This window comes from Hyla sarda, chromosome 4, assembly GCF_029499605.1.
Source record: "Hyla sarda isolate aHylSar1 chromosome 4, aHylSar1.hap1, whole genome shotgun sequence".
In the NCBI taxonomy this organism is placed as follows: Eukaryota; Metazoa; Chordata; class Amphibia; order Anura; family Hylidae; genus Hyla; species Hyla sarda.
Genome location: NC_079192.1, coordinates 308927307 through 308946920, shown reverse-complemented (window position 1 = coordinate 308946920; position 19614 = coordinate 308927307). Strand labels below are relative to the sequence as shown.

General features: G+C 41.0%; 1 protein-coding gene and 1 long non-coding RNA gene across 6 annotated transcripts in view; one reads left to right on the top strand and one right to left on the bottom strand.

The window, feature by feature from the left end:
• SH3PXD2B (SH3 and PX domains 2B) overlaps nt 1-19614 on the bottom strand; it is a 153642-nt gene that overhangs the window by 63271 nt on the left and 70757 nt on the right. For both annotated transcript variants that reach the window (XM_056574825.1, XM_056574827.1), the window contains exon 4: nt 15211-15287. In XM_056574825.1, the coding sequence (XP_056430800.1) occupies nt 15211-15287 (77 nt within the window). The remainder of the gene's footprint in view (nt 1-15210; nt 15288-19614) is intronic.
• LOC130369490 (uncharacterized) overlaps nt 1-19614 on the top strand; it is a 97175-nt gene that overhangs the window by 65171 nt on the left and 12390 nt on the right. For 3 of the 4 annotated variants that reach the window (XR_008892779.1, XR_008892781.1, XR_008892780.1), the window contains one exon: nt 14166-14335. The exons of the other annotated variant lie outside the window; for it this stretch is intronic. This is a non-coding gene — a long non-coding RNA (uncharacterized LOC130369490). The remainder of the gene's footprint in view (nt 1-14165; nt 14336-19614) is intronic. 4 annotated transcript variants of the gene reach the window in all.

Below are 19614 nucleotides of genomic sequence, written 5' to 3'. Positions count from 1 at the left end.
ACCGATAATACTGATCTGTTCTATGTCCTATACATAGAACAGATCAGTATTAGCAATCATGGTATTGCTATGAATAGTCCCCTATGGGGACTATTCAAGTGTAAAAAAAAATGTAAAAAAATGTAAAAGTAAAAAAAATGTGAAAAATCCCCTCCCCCAATAAAAAAGTAAAACGTCCGTTTTTTCCTATTTTACCCCCAAAAAGCGTAAAAAACATTTTTATAGACATATTTGGTATCGCCGCGTGCGTAAATGTCCGAACTATTAAAATAAAATGTTAATGATCCCGTACGGTGAACGGCGTGAACGAAAAAAAATAAAAAAAAGTCCAAAATTCCTACTTTTTTAATACATTTTATTAAAAAAAAATTATAAAAAATGTATTAAAAGTTTTTTATATGCAAATGTGGTATCAAAAAAAAAGTACAGATCATGGCGCAAAAAATGAGCCCCCATACCGCCACTTATACGGAAAAATAAAAAAGTTAGAGGTCATCAAAATAAAGGGATTATAAACGTACTAATTTGGTTAAAAAGTTTGTGATTTTTTTTAAGCGCAACAATAATATAAAAGTATATAATAATGGGTATCATTTTAATCGTATTGACCCTCAGAATAAAGAACACATGTCATTTTTACCATAAATTGTACGGCGTGAAAACAAAACCTTCCAAAATTAGCAAAATTGCGTTTTTCGTCTTAATTTCCCCACAAAAATAGTGTTTTTTGGTTGCGCCATACATTTTATGATATAATGAGTGATGTCATTACAAAGGACAACTGGTCGCGCAAAAAACAAGCCCTCATACTAGTCTGTGGATGAAAATATAAAAGAGTTATGATTTTTAGAAGGCGAGGAGGAAAAAATGAAAACGTAAAAATTAAATTGTCTGAGTCCTTAAGGCCAAAATGGGCTGAGTCCTTAAGGGGTTAAAGGCAAAAAAATAAATAAATAAATAAAAAAAAAAAGAGCCTTAACAGCAGTTTGTGGCGGAGCCCAGCGGCAGTGTGTAAGTAGCCTTACAGAGGAAAAATTCCTTCCTGACAGAATAAATCCCTGGATTAAAGTTCTGTCCCTATAAATCTAGTATCCATAACTTGTAATATTATTACTCTACAGATACCCTTTTGAACTCTTATTTTCTGGGATGTGATATCATATAAATAACTGACAAAAAAGCGATCAAAAAGTCCCAAAAATACAAACTTAAAGGGGTACTCCGCTGCTCAGTATTTGGAACAAACTGCTCGGAACGCTGGAGCCAGGAGCTCGTGACGTCAGAGCCCTGCCCCCCCCCCCATTACATGACGCCCCGCCCCCTCAATGCAAGTCTATGGGAGGAGGCATGACGGCTGTCACACACCCTCCCATAAACTTGCATTGAGGGGGTGGGATATGACGTCATGAGGGGGCCGGGCTATGACGTCACAAGCTCTCGACACTGGCTCCAGCGTTCGGAACAGTTTGTTCCAAACGCTGAGCAGCGGAGTACCCCTTTAAGATCACAGCACAAAAGCACATGCCCTCGCACACCTCCAAAGGTGGACAAATAAAGAAAAGTTATATGGTTCAGAATAGGGTGTTTTAAAGCGCTCATTTTTTTTATTTTTTTTTTTTAAAAGGGAACCTGCCACTAATTTTATGCTGCCAAAACTGCAGGCAGCATAAAACTGGTGCCAACAGCAAAATCCCGGCACACAATGATTTAAAAAAGGCAGCCGGGACCTGCGTATCTGGTCAAGGGCTAGGATTTCTCTGAAACACTCCAGTGGAATTATTTTTTCCTTTAAAAGCAGTACAATTAAGCAAAAACTATATCAACTGTGTATGGTTGTAATTTTTCTGACCCACATACTAAAGATTAAAAAAATAATAACTGCATCTCCCTGGTTTTGTATAGATCACATTGAAAACTTATAAAAAAAAATATACGAGCTGGCAGATTATAGACTGAGAATGGATTATAGTTGAAGAGGAGGGGACCAAGGCCTTAGCTTAGTGACACACAAAATGTAGAAAAGTGTGAATGGTAGACTGGGAATACAAGACAAAGCAAGCATTTAGAGACCAGTAAAGACAGTATAAAGTAGAGTTGTCTACAGGATTAAAGGAGTACTCCGGTGGAAAACTATTTATTTTACATCAACTGGTGCCAGAAAGTTTTACAGATTTGTAAATTACTTCTATTAAAAAAATCTTAATCTTTCCAGTACCTATCAGCTGCTGTATACCACAAAGAAAGATCTTTTCCTTTTTAATTTCTTTTCTGTCTGTCCACAGTGCTCTCTGCTGACACCTCTGTCTATGTTAGGAACTGTCCAGAGCAGGAGCAAATCCCCATGGCAACCCTATCCTGCTCTGGACAGTTCCTGACATGGACAGAGATGTCAGCAGAGAGCAACGTGGACAGACAGAAAATAAATTCAAAAAGAAAAGAACTTTCTCTGTAGTATACAGCAACTGATAAGTATTGGAAGGATTAAGATTTTTTTTATAGAAGTAATTTACAAATCTGTATAACTTTCTGGCACCAGTTGATTTAAAATAAATTGTTTTCCACCGAAGTACCCCTTTAATATGCTAAATTAGCATTTTATTTTTTTTGCAGCAGAGGAGAAAAAAGGCTGCAGAGACTGAAGGAGGTAAAGAAACTGTAACTTGTGTCTCTAGATATTAAGTGAAAAGTGAAATGCAGCAATAATGTAAGATGACATATAATGGTTTATAGGTGTTTGTGGTTGAAACCAGAAAGGAAATCAAGCAGTTTAGTTAAATTGACTAATTCCTTTATTGTTTTTCCATCTGTTAAGTATCCAGAAACTGAAAATCTCTATGCTTGGCACCTGTAAGCCGTGGAAAAGTTAGTTCACAGCTAGTTCACCATTTTGGCAGGACAACATTGAAAGGGTTTTCCCAGTAATAAACATGACCACCTTTATTTACATTCTATTGTTCTTACCTTACAAAGACAATGAGGGAAATATTAAAACTTAGGCTGCGTTCACACGGCCGTCAAGACCCGTCCCATTCTTCTCCCGTCAAAGATTAAAAAAAGGACTTAAAAAAACGGACAATAAAGGATGGAAACGGATGTTATCCGTTTGTATCCGTTTTTGTTCAGTTAATAAACCCCCCAAATTTTTTTTTTGTTCTGAGAATGCTCAAAAGTAAAAACGGATAAAAAAAACGGATTGAAAAAACGGATGCAAACGGATGACATTAAAGGCTCATCCGTTTTCCATAGACTTCAATGTTAAATTTACTGTATTCGTTTTTTTTCTTCCGTTTTTTTGGACGGAAGAAAAAATACTGCATGTGCCGTTTTTTCTGCCGTCGAAAAAAACGGAAATGAGTGCAGACGGGTGCAAACGGGTGCATAAGGATTGTAAAAAAAATCCTATTCACATGAATGGGATTTTTTTTTTACCGTTTTGAATCTGTTTAAAGCCTGCAAGAAAGGAAACAAAACGGGGCTAAAACAACGGGGACAGACGGCCATGTGAACGAGCCCTTAGTGTGATTTTCACTAAACTTTTTATCACCTTTTAATGACAAATATTTGGGGCACAACACCAAGTCCCATGCAAGTCCATGGGAAGTGTATGTTCCAGCTAACTTCCGTAGGGCTGGAGATATTTCGATAATACTTGGTACACATTACTTATATGTCAAATAAAAATATAAGATAGTTAAATTAACCCTAACCTACTCCCTAACGTGAAGGATGGGGTTCTGTTCAAGTCCCATGCAGGTATATGGGACTTCTTCAACCTTACTCCACGAGCTCTGCTTGGCTTCTCCTGGTAATTGCGTCATTTCGGTTTGCAAGCCACACCCTCCCCGCATGCCATGCCTTATCTCGCAAAGCCCCACCCACCCTTTAGCCTTTCTTGAGCATCACTTTGGCTTGCAAATCCACCACACTTCCACAAAGCCATGCAACCTTCTATTTTCGGCTTACAATATAGCTTCCTTCTTTGTTGCTTTTCCTCAAAAAAAACGGGCAATGCCGGGTACTCAGCTAGTAAAATATAAAATATTGTAGAATAGTCTAGAATATGAATACAGTGGGTAGATTTATCAGAACTTGTGCAGAGGAAAAGTTGACCAGCTGTCCATAGCAACCAATCAGAACTCTTCTTTTAATTTTTCAGAGGCCTTTTAAAAAGTGATCTGATTGGTCGCTGTGGGCAACTGGTTAACTTTTCCTCTGCACAAGTTTTGATAAATTTCCCCAATTAGACTACATTCGGCCCACTGATAACTAAGGGCCCATCAGCAAAACATCCGGCTACACACTGGCATTACTTTTAACAGAATGCCAGTGTAATGCCTGATGTAGAGATGAACGTGATGTGAATGAAGCCCAAGACTATTTGCAAAGCCAATACCTAGTGATATAAGGGACCCATTATACAAAGGGAAATAGTATAAACCATCTTCTTGGTACTAAACCATATGTCCCAGTGTCCAATACCTTTGAACCACTCCTTTTAACCCCTTAAGGACGCAGGACGTAAATGTACGTCCTGGCGAGGTGGTACTTAACGCACCAGGACGTACGGAGCAATGCCCGTGTCATGCGCGGCTGATCCCGGCTGCTGATCGCAGCCAGGCACCCGCCGGCAATGGCCGACGCCCGCGATCTCGCGGGCGTCCGCCATTAACCCCTCAGGTGCCGGGATCAATACAGATCCCGGCATCTGCGGCAGTGCGCGATTTGAATGAATGATCGGATCGCCCGCAGCGCTGCTGCGGGGATCCGATCATTCATAACGCCGCACGGAGGTCCCCTATCCTTCCTCCGTCCGGCTCCCGGCGTCTCCTGCTCTGGTCTGTGATCGAGCAGACCAGAGCAGAAGATCGCCGATAACACTGATCTGTTCTATGTCCTATACATAGAACAGATCAGTATTAGCAATCATGGTATTGCTATGAATAGTCCCCTATGGGGACTATTCAAGTGTAAAAATAAATGTAAAAAAAAGTAAAAGTAAAAAAAAAAAGTGAAAAATCCCCTCCCCCAATAAAAAAGTAAAACGTCCGTTTTTTCCTATTTTACCCCCAAAAAGCGTAAAAAACATTTTTTATAGACATATTTGGTATCGCCGCGTGCGTAAATGTCCGAACTATTAAAATAAAATGTTAATGATCCCGTACGGTGAACGGCGTGAACGAAAAAAAAAAAAAAGTCCAAAATTCCTACTTTTTTAATACATTTTATTAAAAAAAAAAATATTAAAAATGTATTAAAAGTTTTTTATATGCAAATGTGGTATCAAAAAAAAGTACAGATCATGGCGCAAAAAATGAGCCCCCATACCGCCGCTTATACGGAAAAATAAAAATTTTAATCATATTAATCGTATTGACCCTCAGAATAAAGAACACATGTCATTTTTACCATAAATTGTACGGCGTGAAAACGAAACCTTCCAAAATTAGCAAAATTGCGTTTTTTGTTTTAATTTCCCCACAAAAATAGTGTTTTTTGGTTGCGCCATACATTTTATGATATAATGAGTGATGACATTACAAAGGACAACTGGTCGCGCAAAAAACAAGCCCTCATACTAGTCTGTGGATGAAAATATAAAAGAATTATGATTTTTAGAAGGCGAGGAGGAAAAAATGAAAACGTAAAAATTTAATTGTCTGAGTCCTTAAGGCCAAAATGGGCTGAGTCCTTAAGGGGTTAAATTAGTTCAATTAGTTGAGAGAGAAAAAATTATATTATAAATAAAGATATACAGTATATAGATATATACACATACATACACACATAGGAGAAGGTTACAATCTTAGCACAAAGATGTGTTCACGTGTGCTATGTTGCCATGTGTTATGTGTTTCTCTAAATAATATGAACAAATATTTAGCTGTAATTGTTTTTCACAAAATGTCTTGAAATAGACAAGTGTAAATACTGCTTAAAGGGGTACTCCCATGGAAAAAAATTTTTTAAATCAACTGGTGCCAGAAAGTTGAACAGCTTTGTAAATCACTTCAATTAAAAAATCTTAATCCTTCCAGTACTTTTTAGGGGCTGTATACTAAAGAGAAATCCAAAAAAGAAATGCATTTCCTCTGAAGTCATGACCACAGTGCTCTCTGCTGACCACTGCTGTCCATTTTAGGAACTGTCCAGCGCAGGAGAAAATCCCCATAGCAAACATATGCTGCTCTGAACAGTTCCTAAAATGGACAGCAGAGGTCAGCAGAGAGCACTGTGGTCATGACATCAGAAGAAATGCATTTCTTTTTTTAATTTCTCTTTAGTATACAGCCCCTAAAAAGTACTGGAAGGATGAAGATTTTTTAATAGAAGTGATTTACAAATCTGTTTAACTTTCTGGCACCAGTTGATTTAAAAAAAAAAAAAAAAAAGTGTTTTCCAGGGGAGTACCCCTTTAACCCCTTAAGGACTTTTTCCGTTTTTGCATTTTCATTTTTTCCTCATCACCTTCTAAAAATCATAATGCTTTCAATGCTGTCATTTTGTAGCTTTTGGGGGCTTCCGTTTCTACGCAGTGCATTTTTTGGTCAAAATGACACCTTATCTTTATTCTGTAGGTCCATATGGTTAAAATGGAACCCTACTTATATAGGTTTGATTTTGTTGCACTTCTGAAAAAAATCATAACTACAAGCAGGAAAATTTATACGTTTAAAATGGTAATTTTCTGACCCCTGTAACTTTTTTATTTTTCTGCGTACGGGCTGGTATGAGGACCCATTTTTTGCACCGTGTTCTGAAGTTTTTATCAGTACCATTTTTGTGTTAATCGAACTTTTTGATCGCTTTTTATTCATTTTTTTAGGATATAAAAAGTGACCAAAAATACGCTATTTTGGACTTTGGAAAGGGGTTAAATGACCTTTGTTAACTTTTTTTATTCACTTTTTTTTTGCAGTGTTATAGCTCCCATAGGGAGCTATAGCACTGCACACACTGATCTCTTATGCTGATCCCTGAAAAGCCATAGCTTTACACGGATCAGCGAGATAGGAGCTCGATTGCTCAAGCCTGTAGCTCAGGCTTGGAGCAATCAAACCCCGATCGGACGCCGCGGAGAGAGGTAAGGAGACCTCCGCCTGCGTCCCAGCCGATCAGAACATCGCAATTTTATCGCAATGTCCCGATCAGCCCGACTGAGCTGCCGGGAAGCATTTACTTACGTTTTCAGACACGGCAGTCAACTTTGATCGCCGTGTCTGAAGGGTTAACCGCGCACGGCACAACGATCGGTGCCGCACGCTGTTAGCCCAGGGTCCCGGCTACCGTCAGCAGCCAGGACCGACCCGGTGTGATGCGGGGTCACGGCGTAACCCCATTTTTTACACCGGGACCGGGCTCAGGGCGTACAGGTACGCCCTGAGTCCTTAAGAGGTTAAAGGTTAAAGCTTAGGATTAATAATCTTTAATAGAAGTAATTTACAAATCTGTTTAACTTTCTGGAGCCAGTTGATTATATATATATATATATATATATATATATATATATATATATATATATATATATATATATATAAAAAATCCTGGATAACCCCTTTAAAAGGGTACTCCAGTGCAAAATACTTTTTATTTTTTTATTTATTAACTGGTGCCAGAAAGTTAAACAGATTCGTATATTACTTCTATTTAAAAAGCTTAATCCTTCCAGTACTTATCAGCTGCTGTATGCTACACAGGAAGTTGTGTAGTTCTATCCAGTCTGACCACAGTGCTCTCTGCTGACACCTCTGTCCATGTCAGGAACTGTCCAGAGTAGGAGCAAATCCCCATAGCAAACCTCTCCTACTCTGGACAGTTCCTGACATGGACAGAGGTGTCAGCAGAAAGCACTGTGGTCAGCAGCTGATAAGAACTGGAAGGATTAAGATTTTTTAATAGAAGTAATTTACTAATTTTTTTACTTTCTGGCACCGGTTGATTTGAAAGGTTTTTTTCTCCACCGGAGTACCCCTTTAATGTTTAGTTTGCTTAATAGCAAAGCCCCTAGGTTTTATATACTCCAGCCTGTGCAGGAAACCTCACTAATGCACAATACAGATAAATAGAGACATTACAATGCCATGACAATTTGTTGCCACCGTCACAAGATATAAATGCACCATGGAGATGGCGTTGGAATCTACATTAAAGTTTATAGTTCTTTAAGGCTTTTTTTTTTTTTAGCCCTATAGCCTTTTCCCATATCTCGACAACAATAATGTTGCACAGGAATGCTATTGCTTGAAAAGACTGCTTTACATATTCCAGTTTAAATAACTCCATTAGGTCATGTGTAAAGGGATATTTCCATCACAGTCATTTATGGTACACTGTCTTTGAGCACATCCCAGGTCTTCTATTGCATCTTCTAGGCAATTTTCTTAATACCGTATGTACTCGAGTATAAGCCGAGTTTTTCAGCACGATTTTTTGTGCTGAAAGCGACCCCCTCGGCTTATACTCAAGTGAACTCTCCGCCTGTCAATCCCTTCTCAGTGGTCTTCAACCTGTAGACCTCCAGATGTTGCACAACTACAACTCCCAGCATGCCCGATCAGCCATCGGCTGTCCGGGCATGCTTGGAGTTGTAGTTTTGAAACTTCTGGAGGTCCACAGGTTGAAGACCACTGCTGCCTTAGTCATCATCCAGACCCCCCCCCCCCCCCTTTAGTTTTCTACTCACCTCCCCTCTGTGGGAAGGAAGGGTGAGCTGGTCCGGGCCATCTATGATGCAGGGACCGTCCGGTGGGGAGAGTTAGTTGTTCCCGGCTGTCCACTTTCACCGGGGGGGGGCCTCTTCTCCGCACTCCGGGCCTGCCCCGGACTAGTGACGTTGCCTTGACGACGACGCACAGGGACGTTCATGGTAAGGGAGGCGTATGTGCGTCATCGTCAAGGCAACGTCACTAGCCCGGGGCAGGCCCGGAGAAGAGGGCCCCCCCCCCGGGGAAAATGGACCGGAACAACTAACCCTCCCCACCGGACGGTCCCTGCAGCATAGATGGCCCGGACCAGCTCACCCTTCATTCCCACCAAGGGGAGGTGAGTAGAAAACTAAAGGGGGGGGTCTGGATGATGATGATGAAGGCCACAGTGGTCTTCAACCTGCAGACCGCCAGAGGTTTCAAAACTACAACTCCCAGCATGCCCGGACAGCCGATGGCTGAAGGGATTGACAGACGGTGATAATGACGGGGGTCTGGATGATGACGGGGGTCTGGATGATGACATGGGGGGATGATGCATTTCCCACCCTAGGCTTATAGTCGAGTCAATAACTTTTCCTGGGTTTTTGGGGTGAATTCAGGGGCCTCGGCTTATATTCGGGTCAGCTTATACTCGAGTATATACGGTAGTCTTTTGTTTGCAATGACTACATACACAGTGCCCAGAAGCTACAAGATGCAGTGTACCCTTACATGTGGGACAAGTAAATACCATAGCTTTAATAATTTCCCATTCACCTATAGAGCCGTCCATGTGGGTAGAGTAATCCTCTCAATATGTGGAATGTGTACTGGGTGGGTTTTCTAAAGATCTGTAACAGAATCATCTGTATTCCCATGCATCATAAATATTTAATTTTGAGTCTTTCAGCAGTCATCGTCTTCCTTCTCATCTCAGCTTAGTAGATACTTAGTAAGAGCCAGGTGCAATATTACAAAATGACTAATGCGCAATCTTATATTACCCCACACAGACATCGCTTCCCGGCGAATCCAATAATAATATATGGCATCGAGTCATTCCATTATAGAAGGCACATGCTGCTCTGTGCAAGCTCCTTTTAGAAAAACACTGACTGGAAAGGAAATGTGTAGGGTTATGGAATATCACATATCCTGGACCCCTTCTGAGAACTGAGCTAAAATAATATCCTATCTCCATCTTATACAAGCACTGACTAGAAGGACAGCCTTGAAGTCTAATGCAACAAATATGTCAATTTTAGCTCCAGAGGATGGAATAAACATACCAAAAATGAGAAAATATATAACTATTTCTAGAAGAATAACAACATGGCTATATGTTTATGCAAAGTGCTAAGCAGGGGTGGGTCACAGAAATTTACTACAACATAGATAAGTTAATGGGTGTATGTTCAATTCTTTATATCTAATTACGGTTAAGTAAAATCTGTATTTTCTATTAATTACATTTCTTATACGACAACCATCTCTTATTACTAAAATTAACTTTTAACAATGAAGTCTACCTCTATTAAAACAGTACATTTCAGCACCAAAACGACACTTAACATTTATCTTTTTGGTCCCTGAGGCTCTCTATGAATGTAAGGCAGATATCTGGGCAGAGTTAACAATGTTGTGCAGCTGCAGGCCCAAGAAAGTACACATAGTGTATGAAACGGCTGTAACCAAGCTGGCAATGCCAGCATCCTTGTTCACCTATTTTTAATATGATAATGCACTGAGAATTTAAAGGGGTACTCCGCCCCTAGACATCTTATTCCCTATCCAAAGGATAGGGGATAAGATGTCAGAATGCGGGGGTCCCGCCGCTGGGATCTTGGCTGCAGGACCCACCTGTTGCGGCTTCCGGAAACGCTGGAGGCTTCGGCTCCCGACCACGGTGACGTGAGATCTTGGCGTCACGACTCTGCCCCCGTGTGATGTCATGCCCCGCCCCCTCAATGCAAGTCTATGGGAAGGGGTGTGACGGCTGTCACGCCCCCTCCCATAGACTTGCAATGATGGGGCGGGCGTGACGTCACACGGAGGCGGAGTCGTGACGTCACAATCTCACGTCACCGTCGTCGTAAGGCATTAGGATGAGAGCCTTCATCGCTGCCGGAAGCCGCAACAGGTGGGTCCTGCAGCCAGGATCCCGGGGGTCCCCAGTGGCGGGACCCCCGCGATCTGACATCTTATCCCCTATCCTTTCGATAGGGGATAAGATGTCTAGAGGCGGAGTACCCCTTTAAGACATTTTTTGCATTTCAGTGTTAATATAGTTTATGAGGTTGAAAAAAAGACAAGTATAGGCTCAACCTATAACATTACTGTGTGATCCAGGGAAAAGCAAAAACCCTTATGTGGCAGACGCCAATAGCCCCATACCAAAGGGAATTGTTTTTGACTGTTGCGGTTTCATGCCTTTAAAAATGCAAATAAAATTATAAAGACTTTAGAAAAATAAGCAAGTAAAGAAATGGTCTAGCATTGGGGAAACAATAAAATGGGATCCTTTATTTCACTTACATTATGAACTCCATGTACAGGAACAGGCAAACGAGACATGCTTTGGGCTTACTGAGAGCCCTTACTCATTGCATGCCATGTAACTAAAAGATAATGTTATACTGTTTTCCTGAGCCTAGACCAATTCTTTTGCCTATTGGATTGTGGCACTATTCTCTGATGGTCCTGGTGTTTGGATTAGTGCAGGTGAGCTAGATAAGCTCTTTATCTAAAGTACTTTCAGTGTTGTGCTTATTATCACCACTTATTCATGGTCCTTGAGAACCGCTGCACATCTTTTCTGATGCCTCTATTATGTGTTTATTATGTGGTTAGATCCTACTGACATAAAGGGGAATCCGCAACCACAAACCCCTATTGTATTTAAATATTCATATTTTCTTTGTTTTTGTAAAATCACATCAGCCTCATTTACATACTGCGTGTGGCATTTATAAAAGTTGTTTTCTCCACATTTATAGATGTGCCAGCAGACATCCAGACATGATAGGACAAATGATATTAACCTCTATTACCTGCTGCCACTTGTTATATAGGGTAAAACTTAGTGACAGGTTGTTTTTAAAGAAACACTTCCAAATACTTTTCACATGTTTTGTGTAGTTTACATAACTGTTCAACTCTGTTCGGGGGGCTTCATTGGCAGACTCCTTTAAATCAGACACCGAGGAAGCAGGTAGGGATCCTCCCAGTGTCCTGTAAGCTGTTCGGGACGCATGTCCTACAGGTCCTACTAAGCAGAAACCTGACGGACCAATTTTAGGGTAAGGTCACACGTATCCGTAGTATATCTCACACTGTGGATCCACCGGTGACCGGGTCAATTTTGGGCCTCCAGCTGTTGCAACCCCCCCCCCCCCCCCCCCTTACCATGCCTCTCGCCGAGTCCACTCAGACATTGCGGACAAGAAGCAAGGAAGCATGATGTCTGAGTGGACTCGGCGACTCCACAACAGCTGGAGACACAAAATTGGTCGGGGCACCGGCAGATCCGCAGCAGATCTGTTACGTGTGACCCTACCCTTAAAGGGGTTACCCGGGTTTCTGTCGGGATCCGTTGTGCAGACCCATTCAGCCCTGAACGGTAATGTGCGCTTACATAGGTACCGTATGTAGCACCACAGCAGCAAACCGCACCATTTCCCACAGAGGAAACATGTGTTGTTACCACAGCATTTTTTTTCCTAGAGATGCTGCTATGTAAAATCCTGATTAGGCTTTTATTTGCTTGTAATGATGCTGTTTTTTAATCCTTTATATGGGAGAAAAACCAAGAACAAAACCACAAGTAAATCCATCCCGTGTTACAAAAGTGTTGTGCCATCTTTATAACAACTAAACTGAACTGAATTAGAATAACTATGGAGGGGATTTGTCAAATCCTGTGTAAAGGAGGAGTGGTGTAGTTACCCACAGGTTGTTTCTAAAACATGAAAGAAGCGATCTGATTGGTTGCTATGGGCAACTGCACCACTCTTCCTCTACATAGGATTTGATAAGTCTCCCCCTATGTCTTTGTCATTAGCCAGGAGGGGTAATACAGTGGCTGCAAGTTACACCACAAAAACTTACCATTCCCAAACGACATGTTTACAGCTTCCCCTGAATGCAAAGCCTAGCAAACTGTGATGGCAGCAAATAAATAATGGTGACTTTTATTATAATGTAAAAACTCAAATACCACATTTGTATTGTTATAAACCAGTAGTTATTCTTAGGCCTGCATATTTTTGTCTCAGTAACGCTGTAACCACTGCTCACTGAATGCAACGCATGTAGCAAGAAACCAGCCTGCAACAGCAGGTAAAGTGGCCAACCAGACACGTCCTTTGCTTAAACTACTGTGGCCAACCTTGTATAAGACATGCCAACATTTCTGCTATTCACACTACTGAACTTCTGTAAAGTAGCTTCTCATTGATCACTACAGAACCGTTTTTTAATAGATAAAAAGCTGGCCAAAGAAATGTAGACTGATTTATAATAATCCCTGAAATTTATTACACAGAAGTATTCTAGTAAAGACCATAAATAAGAAGGAATGTCAGAGAAGAATGAGATCATAACCAAATACTAAATAATGTGTATCTTGGCAGATTGGTCCCAAATGTAAAACATCTTTATTACCTTGTTTGAAAATAAAGCTAAGAATCATAACATATACCCTTAGGGCAGGGCTTGAAAAATCTCAAATCCCAGGCGCCAGGTTGCCATGAGAACTAAGAATTTTGTGGTGGCGTTTAGGTCGTCAGCCCTTTTCAATAGGGAGTTGACCATATTTATTTTTAAAAAATACAGTAACCCCCCGACATGCGATGGCCCCGACATATGATAAAATCGACATACGATGGCCTCTCTGAGGCCATCGCATGTCGATGTCAGCATCGACATACGATGCTTTTATATGTCGGGGCCATCGCATTAACTGCTATCCGATAAAATGCTTAAGCTGCTGTCAGATAGCAGTTTAAGCGCAAAATGCTTAAGCTGCTGTCAGATAGCAGTTTAAGCATCCCAGACAGGTTCGCTTACCTATTCCCGCTGCTCCGGGTCCACTTCACGATCCTCCGGCGTCTTCCACATCTTCTCCAGGGTCCAGGCCTCGCTTTCCGGCGTCGTTATTACGTCATTACGCACGCCGCGCCGGCGCAGCAGCGTAATAACGTCACCAGAAAGCGAGGCCGGGACCCTGCAGAAGATGCGGAAGAAGCGGGGGGATCGCGAAGAAGACACCGGAGCAGCGGGACAGGATCGGGAGCGGTGAGGACCTGGTCCGGAGCGGCGGGGACAGGAGAGTACAGGCGAGTACAGCTTCCTATACTTTACATTGCACGGATCCCTCAACATACGATGGATTCGACAAACGATGGGTCGTTTGGAACGAATTACCATCGTATGTTGAGGGACCACTATATATAGTTTTACACAATTCTACCTCGACCACAGGCAGACTCAAGTGTATGGAGCATGACCACCAAGACTTCTGATTGGCTGCGGCAGTGAAGAGACATCCGCTGCTCATGTAATACCAGAGAGCCAACAGAAGACATCCACTGCTAAACACTGGAGGCAGAACGGGAGATGAGCGTGGGAACAGTGTAGGAACAGAGGCAGAGGTAAGTAAAACTTTTCATTCTTTGCGGGGACAGTAATTACTGTGACACACAAGGGGGAGATGAGAGGGCAGTAATGACTGTTAGACATGGGGGGAGAGATAAGGAGACATTAATAACTAAGACAAAACACAAAGGGGGAAAATGAGGGGACACTAATGAATGTGACACAGGGAGATGAGGGGACACTAATGACTGATCATATGATCATCTTGGAGCTTTTTTTTTTTTTTTTTTTTTTTTAAACTAGCTCCTAGATTGTTAAATTTGTCAAGCAATCTTTGGGAACACATGGGTACAAGAACGTGCAAAGGGAAACCTCGGTACATGCTGCCACCAAATGTTGCTGCAGGTGTTCTGCAGTCACTAGAGCGGTTTTGACTCTCTGCCTCCCAGGAATATGGTACATTTTGCAAATAAATGGAAATTGTATAATGTTTACAGTATCCATAAGGAGTAAAAAAAAAAATGTTGTATGAGCTTAGTTTTAATGTGACTTTCCATACAGGTGACCGGTCAACAAACCATAATTTGCCTGAAGCTACTTTCATCAATGTATATTACAGGAATAGGTTCCATATTATGGCTACAATGCCTGGACCTTCCAACAATCTATTCAACTAGACTTCGATCATTATAGAATTCTTTAGTAAAAAGAAACCCAGTTCACTTTAACTACTGCAGTCCTGGGTTTAGTAAAGACAGGCAAATTTTATGAGTGTAAAATTAATCTCTCCCAAAGCTCTAGCAGCATTAACACGCACATTCCAGGTTGTGTACAGGTTAATACTACTCTTTAATATTTAGATGAAGTCCTAATAGAAATAAATTATACTTGTGTTCATTTGGATTTCCATATACAGTATGAGTTCACTCACCTTACAATATTCATCAATTGGAATCAGGCGTCGCACTGCAACATCACGTATGTGACTGCGACGGAACAAGATTTTGCCTGGAGAAGAAAAAAAACGTATAAATATTTATAAATATTATTAAGTTATATATTAAACAGAAGCTACAGTAAAGTTTGACATCAAAATAGAATGCAAATCATAATTCTGATTTTTGAACGGAAACAGTGTGCAGATAAATTGGTTTGTACAAAAGAAGTCACTAATAAAAAATATTAATGAAAATATACACATTAATATAAAAATATCTACTACAAACATTTATGAGAGAAAAAAAAAATGTGTTTAAAGTGGGCCCAGTAGCACACAAAGGGACTTTCTTGCAGCTCATGACAAACCGCATGTAAACAAGATTCCAGTATTCAGGTTTTCTGGCTCTGTATATAAAAAAAAAAGCTAACAAACAATGCAACAAAACCCATCTACGATCCAGAGAAGATTCAACAGCTGACCACTAGTTGTCTCTGTAAGGGAACCTGTGAAGTCCCTTTGGCCTCACACATATCAGCTCGAAGACCTAAAAGGCAAGGAGAACTGCCCTTTAAGAGTACCTGTTATCAAACCATATTTTCTAAACTATTTCAGATTATAATCACTAACTACTAACATCCCACCTGCCCTAAAAAAAATTCAGAGCTTTAAAAAGCTTTGTATGATACCTTTCCCCTTGCTCACATCATGTGAGCTCCCGGCAGGAGAAAGTGGGCATTCCCCAGCAGGGTCGACGTCATTAAAGCTTGCGAGAGCTGTGCCTCACCATGGCCACCACGCACTTCCTGAGTTTGGACTTCTGAAAGTCCGGGTGGAGACTAAATTAACTTTTTGGGAACAGAACAGAGCCACCTAGCGGCCGTTTTTTCATTCACATTAAAACCATATAAAAGGTTGAGAATTTTAACAGCAAGCAAATAGCAAAGTGTCCTATAATAACATAAGGAACAATATATTAAAAGTTTAGTTTGGTGACAGGTACTCTTTAACGACGCAGGATGTATATTTACGTCCTGCGCCGGCTCCAGCGATATAATGCGGGGTCACGCGTCATATCGGGTCGGTCCCGGCAGCCATCAACAGCCGGGACCCACGGCTAATACAGGACATCACCGATCGCCATGATGCCCGCTATTAACCCTTCAGACGTGGCGATCAAAGTTGACCACCGTGTCTGAAGTGAAAGTAAGTATCGGCAGCTCAGTCTGGCTGTTCAGAACCGCCGCAATGAAATCACGGCATCCCGAAAAGCTTACAGGACACCGGGAGGATCCCTACCTGCCTCCTCGGTGTCCAATCGGCGAATGACTGCTCCATGCCTGGGATCCAGGCAAGAGCAGTCAAGCACCGATAACACTGATCAATGGCAATGGCATGTTGTTTGCAGTGTTCTAACACTGCAAAAAAGAAGTGAAAAAAAAAGTGTTAATAAATGTGATTTAACCCCTTCCCTAATAAAAGTTTGAATCATTCCCCTTTTCCCATAAAAAAACAAAACAAAAAGAAACTGTGTAAATAAAAATAAACATGTGGTATCAGCGCTTGTGTAAATGGCCGAACTATAAAAATATATTGTTAATTAAACCGCACAGTCAAATGTGTACACGTAAAAAAATTCAAAAGTCCAAATTAGCGTATTTTTGGTCACTTTTTATACCATTAAAAAATTAATAAAAAGCGATCAAAACAAAAATGGTACTGATAAAAACTTCAGATCACGGTGCAAAAAATGAGCCCTCAAACCGCCCCGTATTGGGGCGTCCTGGGGCTCATCATCAATACATCATGGCAGCAGGCATCCTCCCATCTCTGGAATAAGTGACCTTGGACTTATTCTGGGCTACCACTGCCTCTTTCCTCTTACCTGCATGCCGGCTCCTATCATATTCCTCAGTGTTGTCATTCTCATATTATCTATGCAAAAGTGTGGTGTCTGAAGTAACCAGTATCTATGGCTTTGGCCCTCCTAGGGTATCATCTTTTCTTCCTACCCATCCATTAATCTTAGGGGGTCCATGCATTATCTTACTCACCATAGTCCTAATGATAGTGTGTCTATGAAATATCCTCTGGATATTCAGAAATCTATATGATTTAAGGAATATTGTTATCTTGATTATTTTGATTGTGTAGCCTGCCTTATACATTGACACCACACTGACTGTGACTGCTTCTCTGTCTGAACAGCTGACACACTGAATTATATATTGACCGATTTCATACTATACTATCCATATATTATCCATCTGTGTATTAAATGTTGGTCTGTTAATATATTTTCTTACAAAATATCTCTTTCATGTGTATATGTGATATCCTCTCATTCCCTGATGTGCCTGTTCATTCATAAAGGCGAAACGCGTTGGCAAGAGAAGTCAACTTATCTTTATACATAGTATTGTCTTATTGTTTCCCGTCCCCATCCACACTTAGAACAGGAGCTTATCTAGATAGGTAGGGTCTCCAGTGTAGGCACTCACCTGTATCCTCACCCCTTTCCTCCTTTTAGTCAACACTTTGTATATTTTTGCATTCTAGTAAATTTTTATTTTGAGTATATAAGCACAAGACACTTAGGCCAATTTTTGGGTATACAAGCACATTATCGCTAGAGCCACTTACACAAAGCCTGGGTGGGTAACTTTTTAAAGGGGTACTCCACTTGCCAGCGTTCGGTACACTTAGTTACGAAAGCTATGTGTGCGCTGAGGTGGTTGGCCACGCCCCATGTGATGTCAGGCCATGTCCTCTAAATGCAAGTCTGTGGGAGGGGCCATGGCATCAGCCACGCCCCTCCCATAGACTTACATTGATGGGGCATGGTCTGACGGCACGTGGGGTGTGGCTGACCCCCGCAGCGCACACATAGCATTCGGTACTAAGTGTTCCAAACGCTGGCCAGTGAAGTACCCCTTTAATTCTAGTACAATCCCATTAATCTATTTACGGCTTCTACGCTTTAAGTATCTACACTTTAAGTATTAATACGAGGAATAGATTTTGGAAAAATGCTTCTATTTCTTCAGATACACTAAGTGTCGCTTTACAGACACTGTTATATGCAAGAACAACTAAAACCATGGCTCATGTTTTAATGCAATAGTGATTTTCTGTAATAAAATTATCTTTTGGTTAAAAACTTGTCGTGTTATTTTGAAGAGAAGTGATGTTGTTATAGGTATAGCTAAAACCATGGCTTGTTTCCCAGTCACATCAACTGAAGTATTGTATACATCAAGACAGGTTGGGTTAAAGCACGTGTATATATTAGCCAATAGTTTCTGTGAAATGTTCTTTGTATATTACAGTCAATAATAAATCTATACCTTAGTAAGCATTCTTCACCTGCCATCTGTGCAAGAAAAACTAATGCATTTATTTATTTAACGCACCAGACCAGGAGTAGGATCCTATAAGCGATTCCTTCCTACCCGGTGTTTATTTATGTTATACTCTGAGGAATTCTTGCAGAGACGCAGGTTTTCACAAATCATTGCATTTTTCATCCTAGTGCAGTGTTTCCCAACCAGTGTGCCTCAACACTGCTGCAAAACCGCTTTTGTGAAACACTGTTCTAGACAAATATATGGTGGGTTCACTTGCTATAGATTTGGGCATGTCCAATAGAGCCATTCTTTGGAAGTGAGAATGATAAAGCAGTTTATTCACAATTTCTTCATGGCTAGTATACAGCACTTACATCATAGCAGGGGAGGCGTACATTCCAGATTGCAGTAAAAAAAAAAATGTTTTAGGGGAATTCCATTAAACAACACTCATCTCATACACACCTATTGGGGCAATTCCTTAAGAGTTTTAGAACATACAGGAATCCAAAGAGGGGTTAGCCACAACCCTACAGGGCTTTGTAGGAAGCTTATCTCTCTGAGAACAAAAAAAAAAATTCAACACGCCCGACCCTTATCTGAGAACAAATTAAAATCCAACACACCCGACCCTTCTTTCCCCTGACACCATCTTCTCTCCAATATACACATTAAGCAACCCGGAGGTTCAGCCAGCCTGTGGGCTCGGCTGACCTTATACTCTGCTATCCTATCATCATTATTTTTACTTTTTTCCCCAATACTCTTGCATAAACTAGACACCTTTCCAGGAATTCACTTTCAACCCCTAGACAGCCACAATACATATCTATTTACATTTGGTATCCATGTAATGTAAATATACACGGACATATGTGATTCTCTGTAATGGCAGACCACACTGTTCCTGACGTAAAGGAGAGCTGAAAAGCACAGTGCTAAAAGTGAGCCCGCTAATCTGCAATGGGACTGATGCAATGATGTCATGTAGCATAAGGGAGAGAAGCATGCTGGGAGAAAATGATCTGCGTCCTGTCAGACCCTCTGGTAC